This window comes from Pipistrellus kuhlii, unplaced genomic scaffold (assembly GCF_014108245.1).
Source record: "Pipistrellus kuhlii isolate mPipKuh1 unplaced genomic scaffold, mPipKuh1.p scaffold_m20_p_3, whole genome shotgun sequence".
Taxonomy (NCBI): Eukaryota; Metazoa; Chordata; class Mammalia; order Chiroptera; family Vespertilionidae; genus Pipistrellus; species Pipistrellus kuhlii.
The window spans coordinates 34926713-34941163 of NW_023425529.1; the positions used below are offsets into that span (position 1 = coordinate 34926713).

The 14451-nt window shown below is 37.2% G+C and overlaps 1 protein-coding gene across 1 annotated transcript in view; it reads right to left on the reverse strand.

Moving 5' to 3' along the window:
• SLC2A13 (solute carrier family 2 member 13) overlaps positions 1–14451 on the reverse strand; it is a 266636-nt gene that overhangs the window by 130826 nt on the left and 121359 nt on the right. Inside the window, exon 4 of the mRNA XM_036456553.2 lies at positions 6467–6575. Within this exon, the coding sequence (XP_036312446.1) occupies positions 6467–6575 (109 nt within the window). The remainder of the gene's footprint in view (positions 1–6466; positions 6576–14451) is intronic.

Sequence of the window (14451 nt, forward strand, 5' to 3'; positions counted from 1 at the left end):
TTCATCCATGTCTTTTACTTATCACTCAGAAAGACATATGAGTCAGAGGAGGACAGGCAAGGAAATGGTCTTTTCAAATTACCAAAGGTACTCTGGGAAACCCAAAATCATTATTGCTGACACTGTACAAACCATGGAGGTAAGTCTCCAAAAATTACCACAGAACCTGGAACTCACATCTAACTCAGAAAGCATGCCAAAAAGGATTTGACACCAGTCATGCCACATGGGGTATACTTAGCTACAGTTTCCTCACTTCCTAAGAAGGCGTCATTAGCTTTTATTATTCAAAGGTCATGGAGGTCTTTTCTCCCTGACTTAAACTTCACATAAAAAGAGCACATCTAGCCCAGCCAGCATGGCTCAGTGGTTGAACGTTGACCTATGAACCAGGAGATCACGGTTCAATTCCAAGTCAGAGAACATGCCTGGATTGCAAGCTTGATTCCCAATGTGGGGTGTGCAGGAGGCAACGAATCAGTGATTTTCTCTCATCATTGATGTTTCTATAATATAAAAACATATATTTTTTAAAAAAGAACATGTCTAATACTGAAGTAAACAATACTCCTTCCACATCGATAAGTTAGAAGAAAACCACTCTTCTGATTCCTTCCTGTAGCTTGAAAATAGAGACATGCATGAGAGGTATAATAATTTTGTGTCTACAGAGGATGCCACAAATCCTGATTTGAAGGGTGTGAGACAAAGAGGATGGTTAACTGTGGAATGTCCTTGTGTTCCACAAATGCCCTGGAATCTCTAAAATGCAAGAGTCAGCAAAAAAGAAATAAAAATGTGGTCTTAGCTGAAACCGGTTTGGCTCAGTGGTAGAGTGTCGGTCTGCGGACTGAAAGGTCCCGGGTTCAATTCCGGTCAAGGGTATGTACGTTGGTTGCGGGCACATCCCCGGTGGGGATTGTGCAGGAGGCAGCTGGTCGATGTTTCTCTCTCATCGGTGTTTCTGGCTCTCTATCTCTCTCCCTTCCTCTTTGTAAAAAAATCAAAAAAATACATATTTTTTAAAAAAGTGGTCTTACCATATAAAAAGTTAATATCTAGGACAATCATAAGAATGTGCTAAGAATTTAATAAATCTTCCAAAAATTATATGAACAAAACACATTTTTCTCTATATATCTAAAATTGATCTCCTACAGTCTAACTTTTCATCCAAGATGAAAAGTTTAAAAATATTTTAAATGTTTTAACTTCCACTTCTACTTGAAATGGAATGTACATTTTCTCTCATTCAAATGTACATTGAAGTCCATCTACTCTACTCTAGAGGTAATTAGAATGAAGGCAATTAACTGACATGCCTAACATCCCACAGTGGAGACAGACATTGGAACTAATTCTCTTAATTCCTGGGTAAATATTCTTCCCAGCACATTAAACCCATCTTTCAAAAGAGTGAACTAGGAACCTTACCATTTTTTCCTCTATTCAGTGATGTTCATTCAATGCATACAAATGACTACAAATATACTCATCTTGAAGCATTCCAATGAGATAAGCATATTATCTCTCAATAGCTTTCTGGGTTATGTTCAGAGTCATACTGAGGAGGCAGAGAGGGAGAAAGCTCACATTAGTGAGCTGGTGCTTTGGCCCACTTATCCTGCCTGCTGTGGATCTCCGACAGAGGAAAACCTCACCTTTGGCTCAGATTTCTGACATGTGAGTGCATAAATCCCTATTCTTTTCTTCTTATTTTCTGTCACCTTTATTTTTCTCTACATTTACCACCACTGAGCAGGCCCGCTTGTTGTGGCATGTTTCCTAATTGCATGGTAATTTCTTATACGAGGAGAACTTGTTGGAAGAGCTCTCCATGAAAATGGAACAGATTAAAAAATGCTGCACTTATGAAATTAAGTTAATTAAATATGATTAACAAACATAATGACTCATCCAACCGCCAGGCTGGCTTGCCTAGGAACTCTAGGTCAGGGGATAAGGCACAAGCCTTCCCTGGGTGCCAGCAGATGAAAAAATTTGATTCCTGAGATGGATGCAATTTTATTAGCACACAAACAGTCATTTTAGATTTTTAACCTTGGACGGTACCGAATCCCACTAACTGATTTCTTACCTTACATCACCTCCAAACAAGCTTTAAACACTCAGCTCTAAGCATTTCAGGGATTCGACAGCTAAAGGGCAGCCCATGTGATCTAGAGTCAAAAAATCAGAGCTCCACCCTCAGCTCTGACACTTAATTGTGTGACAGTGAGCAAGTCACCTCACTCTCAAGTCTCAGCTTCCTTACCTAGAGAATAAGGAGAAGAACAGCTCTGCCTCCCTGACAACATATTTATGAAGATCAAGAGAGATCTTGTCTATGAAATTATTTTGTGGTCTTATATATGTAAAGGAGTAAACATGTTTAGCATGACAATAATTAATAATTACACCATTAGAGGGGCTAACATTTTTTAACACTATTTTCCCTTTTCTGTTTATATTTGTTGAGTTAATACATGCTACTCCAGTACCTGCTATTGAATGATCAATAAATGATAGCTACTGACATTATTATTATTATTATTATTATTACAAGGCAATGTTTTTTAAAGGTCTTTATATATCTCTTGTAAATACAATAGAAGAAGTGATCTCCTGAGGATTAAGGTGAAGCAGTCATGGAAGTAAGAACGATCTGCCCAATCAACACAATTGTTCATTTCTCACCCCTACCTCAAGTCAGTGGGAAAGGGAAGAGTAAGCCGAGATGAACTTGAACACATTAATCCAAAAAGAGTAGATTAAAAGTAGAGGACAGGTTAGAGTATCCAAAAGCATCTTTTTCCCCACAATCCTTTTTACTCCTTCTCCTGTTTACTGCTGATTTTCTGTGTAACCTTAAAATGAGTCATTTAACCACTTGGTCTTTCTCAGGATACCTTCCACCTGTCCAAGATTCATTGATTATATGTTTATCAGAATATATCAAAATATAGATTAAAAGTTTCCTCCAAAGAAGAAAAATGCTAACAAACCCAGACAGAACCAGATTTTTTTCTTTCTCTCTCTACCTCCTACGTAATCTCTCTCACACACATTTTTTTTTTGTTAAGGTAATATTGTGGGAAGACTCCATTTATTAGTAGTCATCAGATAAAAATTTTTAGAATTGCCCTAGCTGGTTTGGCTCAGTAGATAGAGCATCAGCCTGTGGACTGAAGGGTGCTGGGTTTGATTCTGGTCAAGGGCACATGCCTGGGTTGTGAGCTCAATCCCCAGTAGGGGATGTGCAAGAGGCAGCCAATCAATGATTCTCTCTCATCATTGATGTTTCTCTCTCTCTGCCTTCCTCTCGGAAATCAATAAAAATGTATTTATATAAAAATTTTAGACATAAAATGGAAAATAATTAACATTGTAGTAGATGACAAGAAAATAATTTCTTAAAGTTTTCTTCATATTAGTGATCATTACTTTCTTCAATCACTCCTCTGTCCTTTTATGTGAAAATATTTATTGGTCTGTGAGATACTGTGAAATAATATTTACACTTTTATATCAGGGAAGTCAGTACTCCATTTGCTTTATTCTATAACTCCTTTGAATAGAGAATGGCCTATTCACTGCATGTTTGAAATTAGTGATTAAAATCATATTGGGAAATTGCCTCTTCTAAAAAGTTAAATGTAATTGTCTGTATTGTGTAATGATTTTAAAAAAGTAAAAATTCTCTGTTAATGGGATAAAGGATGATAAGTTATAGGTTAGGATATAAACATGAATTATAAATAAAACACAGACATACACATAAACACAATATATATTTACATATATATTTTCATGGTATATATGTGAAAAATTAAATATTTCAAGAAGAAAATCTATTTATTTGCCTGAGATAGGTCAATGAGAGATAAAGAATGATCCTATGAGAGAGAAGAGAGGAAATTAAACATAATAAGATTATATAGGGCAATTTTAAGGGTGGTTTACTTTTCAATATTTTTCTATATTATCTTTCTATGAACTTTTCTTGGTGACAAATAGTATTCAAAATTTCTCATGTTTCAGATTCACACAAATTGGGGGAGAAATATGGATTTTATAAAAACATTTCAATTTCTATATATTATTAGATTTGGGCATGAATATAAAAGAGCTCTGCCTACTTTACTTCCCACTTAAAATTTAAGGAAGAAGCTGGAAAGAGCAAAAGTAGTAAAATATATATAGTGAAATATCAATAAAAACAAAACTCTGAATTAACACAATAATATTTTTAAAATAAAAAATGATATAGTTAATATTTTCTACTAAAAACAACAAAAAGCTTTTAGGTTCCAATTAAAAGATTAGTTTAAATTGGAAGAAACAAAATTTATGATAATAGTTACTGACTCAAGAATAATGGAAAAGGATACATACATATACACAAGCATACACAGGAATATAGACTAGTGAGAACAGAAGAAAGCACATTACAGTAGAGTCCCAGATTAGTTATTTTCCATCCAGATAATGACAGTAGCAGAGACTATTACAATGAAATTAATTTATACTAAGTCTTATGGGTTTAAGATATAAATTCCACAATTATGTACTCTTAATAACCACAGTTATTTATCATTGGTATCATATCATTTAAGTGAGTAGCATATTTGTATCATGTTGACACAATCTAAGTTTAAAAATCATTTACCTTATTTTATTCTTCCTACTTTCTGGTATAAATATTTAACTGAAGCCAAAGTTGTATGACAACATTACCTACATCAGGTACCATTTGTGCTAAGCAAAGAACATTAATGACTATCACAAATCTTAAGGAGTATCAGGATCCTTATACTCCCATCACTTGATCTCACTGTGAAATGATCCACAGTTTGGAGAATGAATATTTTATTAACATTTGAAAACCTTAATCAACACATTTTATACTAAATACTAAAAGTGAACTAGGACAGGCATCTCACTGGCCTCAGCTGCCACCCATCAATGAGAGTTGGCTGATGTAATCTCTGTTTTCCAGGAACACAAAAAAATGTGTAACAAAAATTATTCATTTTCTATGCTTTTATATTTGTTAAGTTTAAAAATGCCTAGAAAAGGACAGACCAAATGAAAAAGATTTTCAGAAAAAAAGATATTTTAAATTAGATTGATAGTCTAGATATTCACACAGTTAGTATTGCAATGCATTATTAAAAATGTGACGTTAAATTCTGAACCATCAACCACTGAGGACTGTGGACATATTTCAGAACAAGCATGGTGGGTGACATCCAGAAAACAAATGAACATGCTGGACACTATCCCAGCAGATGGGCTAACAAAAGTGAGGAAAATGAAATGTCAGAGAAAAGGAGAGGATCAAATATTAAAAATGTAGTCTAACAAGGATAATGACTAAAGTCAACTACAACAAGGATGTGGATATATTTTAAAATGCAGTTTCTTAACAAATCCTGATTTAATCTAATGAATCATTGGCCCTAATCATTATTTTTAATAATCATTTAAAAGAAACTCACTCTTCTCAAAGTATTAAAAAAATAATATCAAGAGTCCCAAATACATTTAAATGGTTTACCAGGCAAATTTTAATTTTATAAAACTTGTATGTAATTTTAAACAACAGGTAGGAGCACAAAAGCTTCTAAGACTCAGCACTTTTTCATCCTATGACAAGTTTCTCAGCAAAAACCATGACTTTTCTCTAACCCAGGATCTCAAACATCTAATCTAGGATCTCAAACATTTGCTCCATCGAGAACTAGAATAGTCCCAGACTTCTTTGATCACAATTTAAAAGTATATATTAAACTGTGAGTTTAGAAATGAGTGTTCCCTTTACCAGCCTATATACTCTGTGAGGCCAAGGCCATCTCTACTTTTTTCTCTGCTATGTATCTAGTTCAAATAGGCCATCAAAAACAGGTTTAAAATTGAATAACTGAAACATAGTAGAACCTCCATACTATTCACCCCACTTCACCCCCTACACACATATAACTTTGGGGATGTCTCTGAAAACTAGAATACAGGGAATTCCCATACCTGCTCCACTTCTCTGCTCCCTCTCCATCCCCAATCCACTGTACTCTGGTTGTAATAAACATTAATTCTATTAGTGCTCTTATCCCATTGCATTGTAATTCTCCCCAAAAGACATGAATTCGTGATCTGACAGTGCTAGCCTCAAGAAATGGGTTATGAAAATAACATATTCATTACTTCAGAATGTAAGGAAGAACTGGATGGCGTAAAAGAGAAATTGTATGAAATCAAATAAAGCCAATAATCACAACAAACAAAATAAATCACCTCCTTCTAGTTACAAATGGATAGGAATAAAAAAGTATAAAGTTAAGTATCTTCCAAAAGGAAAATCCTATACATTTAATAACAACAAATCACCAAGGGTCCTATTCTTTTTTTCCATATAAAATAATACCTTTATAGTATGTTCAGTGAAAATCCAGAAAGAAATACATACATGACGGTGTTAATGCCTGAGAGCTGTTGGAACATCTGCAGGCCACAGCCCACAATCAAAGCGCGGCGAGTAGGCGGATAACTCAGCATTCTGCAGATCACAGGTCCAGCTTTTTAAGAAACAAAGAAAAGGAAAGACAAATCTATTATTTTCAGTTCCCATAGTAATTTACCCCATTAGGATACATTTCCCCAAATTTCTGTGACAACATATCTTGGAATTTCAAAATAGAACATATAGACTTTTGCAGAAATGAGGGCACAATGTACTTTTCAAACAGACATATATCTATATGAATACAAGGAAGACCTACATAACTCTAAGTGTCAGAAATTAGTCTTCCTTCAATTTCTACAAGTTGTATTCACTATGCTTTGTTCTTCTACTTCCTTGGCAATTAATTCTTACTTAAAATCCACTCAATGATAAACTACTTACAAAGTCATTGACAAATTGCTTTAATCACCAAAAAAAAGGCATCACTAAAAACAATTAAATAAGGAACAGAATGCATTTGACTGAAGTAACAAAATTCTTTCTAATCTACTCAACTAAAGTCAAGAAATTTGGGGATGATATCAGACTTTGTTATGGTTACAATGGATATCATTAATAAAAGTTACCAAAAATAATAAAAGAAAGAAAATCAATGTCTCTTTTATATAGGTGTGTGTTTACACTCACACACACACACACACACACACACACACACACACACACAGGTTTTCAATATGGTGCAGATGACTTGGTCTCTCTATCGGAACTCTAGATCAATTCTGGAAAGCTGTAGATATGAACCACTGAGGCCTTAATAAGGTGACTAACCTAATTGATGTACACCATTTGGGCATAATTACTAAAAATGCCACTTCTATTCTCGTAAGTGCTTCAATTACACCTTCAAGAGGTATTCTATATACTGTCCTCATGAGGCCAACATGGACTCTAAGTATCTATGGTATTTCTGCTGTTAGAAGACATGGCCTGAAATCATTGGGATGTTAATTGCTTAATTAGAGGCTCCACCACCCACCACCCCCAGAGGACAAGTTTCATTAATGAACTCTAAACCAAGATAAGTAAATTAAAATCCAAGGAAGTCTTACCATTTCAGGATTCTTTAGGAAATCTAATGTTCCAATTCACAGAAATGGGACAGAATGTGCTGATGTCTTAGTAATAACAGTTATTGTGGGATGTCAAGCTAGGGCATTAATTAGAACTGAGTATTCTAGGAGTGACAATATTCTTCTCTACATAGGTGAAATTTACTAATCACATGAAAACCTTATTTCCTGCAAATGATTGTGTGTCTAAGTGCTAAGACAGGAGGCTGATAGAGAAGCTATGATAGTCACTCAAAGCTCACTGTGGTGACAGCCCATTTAGAAAGCAGGCTGAGAGAATGTCAAACCGCTTTAGAGTCAAGTGAGGCAAATGTTAAAACCCAGAAATGTTGTGTGAAGTAGGTTTTCAATATGGTGCAGGTGACTTGGCCTCTCTATCGGAACTCTAGATCAATTCTGGAAATTTTACTGAAACTGTATTAAACTATTATGTAGATCAGCTGATGGAGCAGGCCTGTCTGCAAATTTAGATATCTGTAAAGGAGCCACAGAATAAAAAAAACCTTACATGGTATCATAAATATCCTCCAATATCCATCAACAAAAAACTTCCAATAAGAAAGATTACCACTCACCTGTACCATGGAAAACTTATAAAACAGCAGCAATGGACAACAGAACCAAAGCAAGCCAAACCCCTTTTCAGGTGTAGAGGCTTCCACACACGAGAAATGGGCTTTCTTTAATAAAATGTAATCTCTGGATAGCTGCATCTGCTTTCACTATTAAACTGTTCCATGATTTGATGGACTAGGTAATACTGATTTTGGAGGGCAAAATATTATGATAATATTATGGAAAATTAGGCTTAAATTCTGACTTGCAAAAATATCAAGAGATAAACTATTGCATAAACGTCACATTTATTTTCTAGTTTTTGATAATTTGGCTTTGAACTTTATCTTGCTTTGAATTTCTTATTGAAATAAACAATTGTAATTATTTATTAGATTTTTTTTAAGGATGAATTTGGTCATAGCAGCTCCACATCTGATTGTATATAAAATTTAAAAATTTCCTTTCTGTAAAATTATAAACCTAGCTTTATTGGACAATAAAACTTAGCAAATGCAAACTTTCATTAACTTTTGTATCACAGAAGCTATGAGGCAGGGGAAAAATCAAATGTATTAATTGGTCCAGTGTTCATAAATGAAAATTTAAAATGTCACACTCTACTACCTTTCTTAAAAATTTTAAATTAAAAACACTTTGTGTACACAAATACTTCATACTTAATTTTAAAAAAGTTATGTCTCTGAAACATAGAAATTCCCACACAATAAGATCTAAAAACCTCTAAATAACCAAAGTAGATTGGAAACTCAAGACTCAGAATATCCTATATAATAGAAAGCAAATATGCAAATAGACCAAATGGTGGAACAACCAAACAACCATTTGCTATGACATGTGATGACCACCAGGGGGCACATGAGGTATTGGCAGCAGGTGGCAGAGTATGAAACATGGCGGGCATTGGCCGTGGCAGAATGGTAGAGCAGGTGAGTAGGGGATGCCAGACCAAGGTGGGGCACCGTTTGCTGTCATCAGGGTGAGCCTCTGGTGGTTACTGAAAATTCTTTGTTCCCGTGCGCCATGGTCTTGGAGCCATCAGCAGGTGGAAGCAGAGGCTGCCAGCCCCAATAATCCCTCAAGGCTTCTCCATCTCCCCCTGCTCCTAAGGGGCCATCAAGGCTGGCAGCAGCTGCTCACACCTGCTGATGGCGCTGGACCTGCCTGCACCCACTGCTGGTGCTGGCCCAAATAGCTCCATGCTGTCAGCAGGTGTGGGGCCCGTGCCATTAGCATGTGGGAGCAGTGGCAGTGGCAGCAGGGCTGCTGGCAGTTAGGGAACCAGGGGCTGCCGTGGGAGGGGCCTGGCAAGGGCACAGAGGGTGGGGCCGGGCAAGGGCACTGTGCCCACTGCAGCCTTGAGGCCCACAGTTACTTTCAAGGTGCACAAATTCATGCACTGGGCCCCTAGTAACATAATAATACAATAGATGTGAGAACTCAAAATGGATCCGTCTGTTTCTTCATTCTGAACACCTCTCACTAAGTAACTTTCACAATGGTTGTCCAGCTGTGGCAGAGGCTCTGATTGGCATAGATGACAAGGACAGTCCCACAAGGGCAGCTGTTCCTGGGGACAGGTGTCTCTGAAGGACTGAGCCTACAGAAGCCTCTCCAGATATGATTTAAAATGCACCATGACATATTTTGCAGATTACCCTAGCTTCTGATTTCCACTTCCAGCAAAAATGGAATAATAGTCACCAGTTATGACTATTATTAAACAACTAAAACACCATGAAACAACTAAAACACCATCCAAGAAATGAATGAAACTATATTTCTCATTATAAAGGAACAAAGGATAGTGATTCCTAAGATTCAGGAAACAAGTGAGATGAAACCTACAACCATCCCAGCTTAATGCCTTGAAAAAATGTCTAGGCTGCAACAGAGGACAGAGAATCAGGTAGATCTTGGTTGTTTCCATGAGCTGAAAAGATGCAGCTCAGAATCCAGGAATGAAACAGTGGCTCCAATTCACATGGCAGAGTGCCAAAGAGAAAGGTTTGTAGGAGAGGACCTTGGCGATCTACAGCCCCCCGAGTATTCAGTTGAGTACTGAGGAGTGGATATATGTAAGGAAATGTGTTTTATGCTACCAAAGCAGGGGAAGAGCCAAAGAAAGTGATTAAAGAAATCAGTCTCAGGAATTCTCACAGGTCTGGGAACAGGACTTGCTACTTCCAACCTAGACTATAAGAAAGAGTATTCAAGAGGGTTTTACCTCAGTAATACCATACATTTAGTTTTAACACTGTGTGGATACCATCTAAAACAGCTTAAAAGCAAGACCCAACTGCTTTCAAGTAACAGAATAGCATCCCAGAAGAAAGTTAGCAGTAAGATAAAAATTTACAGTATCTGGAATATAATAAAAAATCACTAGGCATCCCAAAAGACAGAGAAGTACAATTTGTAACAATAAGAGGTTTAATTTCTCAAGAGGCCATAACAACACTAAGTGTCTATGCACCGAATCAGAGCTTCAAAATGTATGAAACAAAATGTATAACTGCAAGGGGAAATATAAAAACCCACAATTATACTCAGACATTCATTCCATCACCCCCTTCTTAATAACTGAAGGAAAAAGTAGGCTGAAAATCAGCAAAGATACAGAAGATCTCAACAACACTCTCAACAAACTTGACCTAACTGATAATTAAACAACATTCTTCCGAGAAAGAAAAGAATTCACATTGTTTCCAACAGTAAATGCATGGTAAATGTCTTGAAACATTTACCAAGACAGATTATATTTTGAGGTCTAAAACCAGTCTCAATTAATTTAAAAGGATTCAAGTCACCAAACCGGTTTGGCTCAGTAGATAAAGCATCAGCCTGCAGACTGAAGAATCCCAAATTCAATTCAGGTCCAGGGCACGTGCCTAGCTTGTGGGCTCAATCCCAAGTAGGGGGTGTGCAAAGGGCAACCGATCAATGATTCTCTCTCATCATTAATGTTTCTACCTCTCTCTCCCTCTTTCTTCCTCTCTGAAATCAATAAAAATATATTAAAAAAAAAAAGATTCAAGTCATACAAAGAAATGTCCTCTGACCATACTAAAATTAATATAGAAATCAATAACTGAAAGACAACTGAAATATTCTCCCCAAATTTGAAAATAAATAAGACCTTTCCATGGATCAATAAAGTAATGGAAATCAGAAAGTATTTTGAACTGAAAGAATATGAAAATGATGCATATGAAAATTTGCAAAATGAAGCTAAATTAGAACAGAGGAAATTTAATAGCAATGGCTTTGGGTCCCACCTTACAAAACCAGAAAAAGTAGGACAAACGAAACAAAAAAATAAGGATTAGATAAAAAGGATAATAAAGACAAGAGTGGAAATCATTGAAGCAGGTAATAAGACAACAGAAAAAACAGAAATGACACCAAAAGCTGGTTCTTTGACAACATCAATAAAATGGGTAAACGTTGAGCCAAACTGTGGAACGTTGAATAGCAGCACATCTTAATCCCTGGAACTTGTTAATGTTACCTTAGATGGCAAAAAGAACTTTGCAGATGTCATTAAGTTAAGGATTTTGCTTACCCTGGGTTATTCTAATTGGCTCTAAACAGGATAGCATGTATAAAGGGTACCTACAGGAGGGAACCAAAGGGAGAATCAGGTCAGAATAGGAGAAATCAGTGTAACCATGAATGCAGAGACTGGACTGATGCAACAATAAGCCAAAGAATGCTGGCCACCACCAGAAGCTGGAGAAAGCAAGGAGCAGGTTGTCCTTAGAGCTGCTGGAGGGAGCACAGCCTTTCGGGCATCCTGATTTCAACCCAGTGAACTAATTCTTAACTTGTGGCCACCAGACTGTGAGGATAAATTTCTCTTGTTTTAAGCTACTAAGTTTGTGATTATTTGTTACAGCATCCTTAGGAAACTAATATCCAGATTGATCAGGAAAGAGAGAGAGAGAGAGAACACAACTTACCAATATCATGAATAAAGGAAGTAAGATCATTACAGATTGTTCTATAGATATTTAAAAATTAATTTTAAAAAAGTTGCATTAACAACTTTATCATTAAATTCAACATCTTAGAGTTTATAGGCAAATTCCCTAAAAAAAAAAACACCAGGATCTTCCAAAGCTAACTCAAGAAATAGACTAAAAACACAGCCCTATAAACTATTACAAATATTGAATTTGTTGGTAAAACTCTCTCCCAAGTTGAAATGGTTGGACAGAAAGCAGATCAGTGGTTGCCTGTGGAAGAAATGGGTACAAAGGAAAGTTTTTGAGGGGCATGGAAAGGCTCACTATCTTGGTTGTGGTAGCAGTTTCATAGTATACTAGTGGCCCGATGCCAAGAATGGTGCCAGCACCGCCTTTGCTCTGGTTGGAACAGCCTTTCCACTCCAGCCCAGAGCCGCCTTTCTGCCTTCCCACACCCAGAGGAGTGGATTGGGTGTTGTGAAACCCCTGCATCATGCCCATGATGACGACACAATCATCCTGCCCCAACCCGGCTTCTTGGCGCCTGTGTATGCAAATGAATGCCACCTTTGTTGGATTAATTTGCATACTCACTCCTGATTGGCTAGTAGGCATTGTGAAGTTACAGCCAATTAGCATGTTACTCTTTCATTAGTTAGATACTGAAAAAAACTTATCAAATTATAAACTTTAAATACAGGGTGAGCCAAAAGCAGGTTTACAGTTGCTAGTATGGAAAATAATACAAGAATTAATAAATAATAATACAAGAATAATCTCAAGCCAGTAAACCTACTTTTGCTCCACCCTGTATGTGCCTTTTATTGTGTATGAATTATACCTCAATAGAAGAGCTTTTAAAAAAAACTTCACAAGAAACTAGATGTCAAGAGAGCTGAAATGGTGAAATGGATGAAAGAAAACTCAGACATTCGAAGACCATGACCTTCACTTAAGTTAAGGACACAAAGGGGTTACTAATTAGAAGCAACAATATTTGATTAAACTGAACCGATGAGGTAGGCTGCCAGTTTCCTAACAGGGAACTGCCAGGATGTAGGACCCTTATTATTCAAGGTTTTCACTGCTCCTATTTTTCTCTTTCTTTTTGTTTTATTTATTTATATGCTTTACCATCTACTTAAGGAAGAAAAAAAAGGAGAACACATTATGACAAATGAAATGAATTCAAACCACAGGCAGCTTCCCCACTGCTGATGGTCTCTCCACTGACGGCCTTATTCTGCTACAAGGAAAGGTGCCTCTGTGAAGAAAGCAGTGCCCTTCCTGAGAGCAAGATAATCACTGCTCAGCTTCAAATACCACTCTCCTTGCACCCAATCTGAGGCCCTAAGACTGGGTGGGCTATCAAGCACAGCAAGGATCCAACACCCTGGTCCTCTCTGGAAGGCAGCGAGAGCATGCCATTCTCATGCCCTGCAGGCCTTCAGGGAGACGGGTGTGCAAAACATCAATGAGGATTTGAAGACTGTCTTCCGTCCCACCCCCTTCCACTGCCAAGAAAACTTGACATTCTGATATCTAACACTAACCGGCACATGTTTTGCACAGTCATTTAATTTTAATTATTGTATTAATCACCAAATATCTCAGTCAGTTTGGGCTACTATAGAAAATACCATAAACTGGGTGGCTTAAAGAAGAGATATTTATTTATGTATAATAGTTCTGGAGGCTGGGAAGTCCATAACCAAGTGGTGGCAGATTTGGTTCCTGGTCAGGGCTATTTCCTGGCTTGTAGATGGCCATCCTTTCACTGTGTGCTCACATGGGGGCAGGAAGAGGGAGAGAGTGGGAGGGTGTAGGAGAGGGAGAGAGGGGAAAAGAGAAAGGGGAGAGGGAAGACGGGAGAGAACAAGAGAGGTATGCAGGTCCGTTTTCTCCCTGTAAGGGCACCAATCCCATCATGGGAGTGCCACATGGATGGCCTCATCTAAACCAATTACCTCCCAAAGGCCCCGCCTCCAAGCACGGTTACACTGGGGAGTAGAGCTTCGATGTACTAATTTTGGGGAGAGGCAAACATTCAGTCCATAACACCAAGAGTATGAGGCATCTGCTCAAATCTCAGTAGATTTTCTAATATTTCAATAGCTCTTCATGCCTCATGATCCATTTTTCATCATCACAAGAGTCTCACAGAGTAGGCAGCGCAGGTGGTGTTAATGAGGGAAGGAAGCACAGAGGGATTAGACACTTGCCCAAATCACAAACTAATAAGCACATAGAGCTAGGGCCTGAGTTAACGTCTTGATCATGCCATGAACGTCAAGAAATTTCACATATACACTTA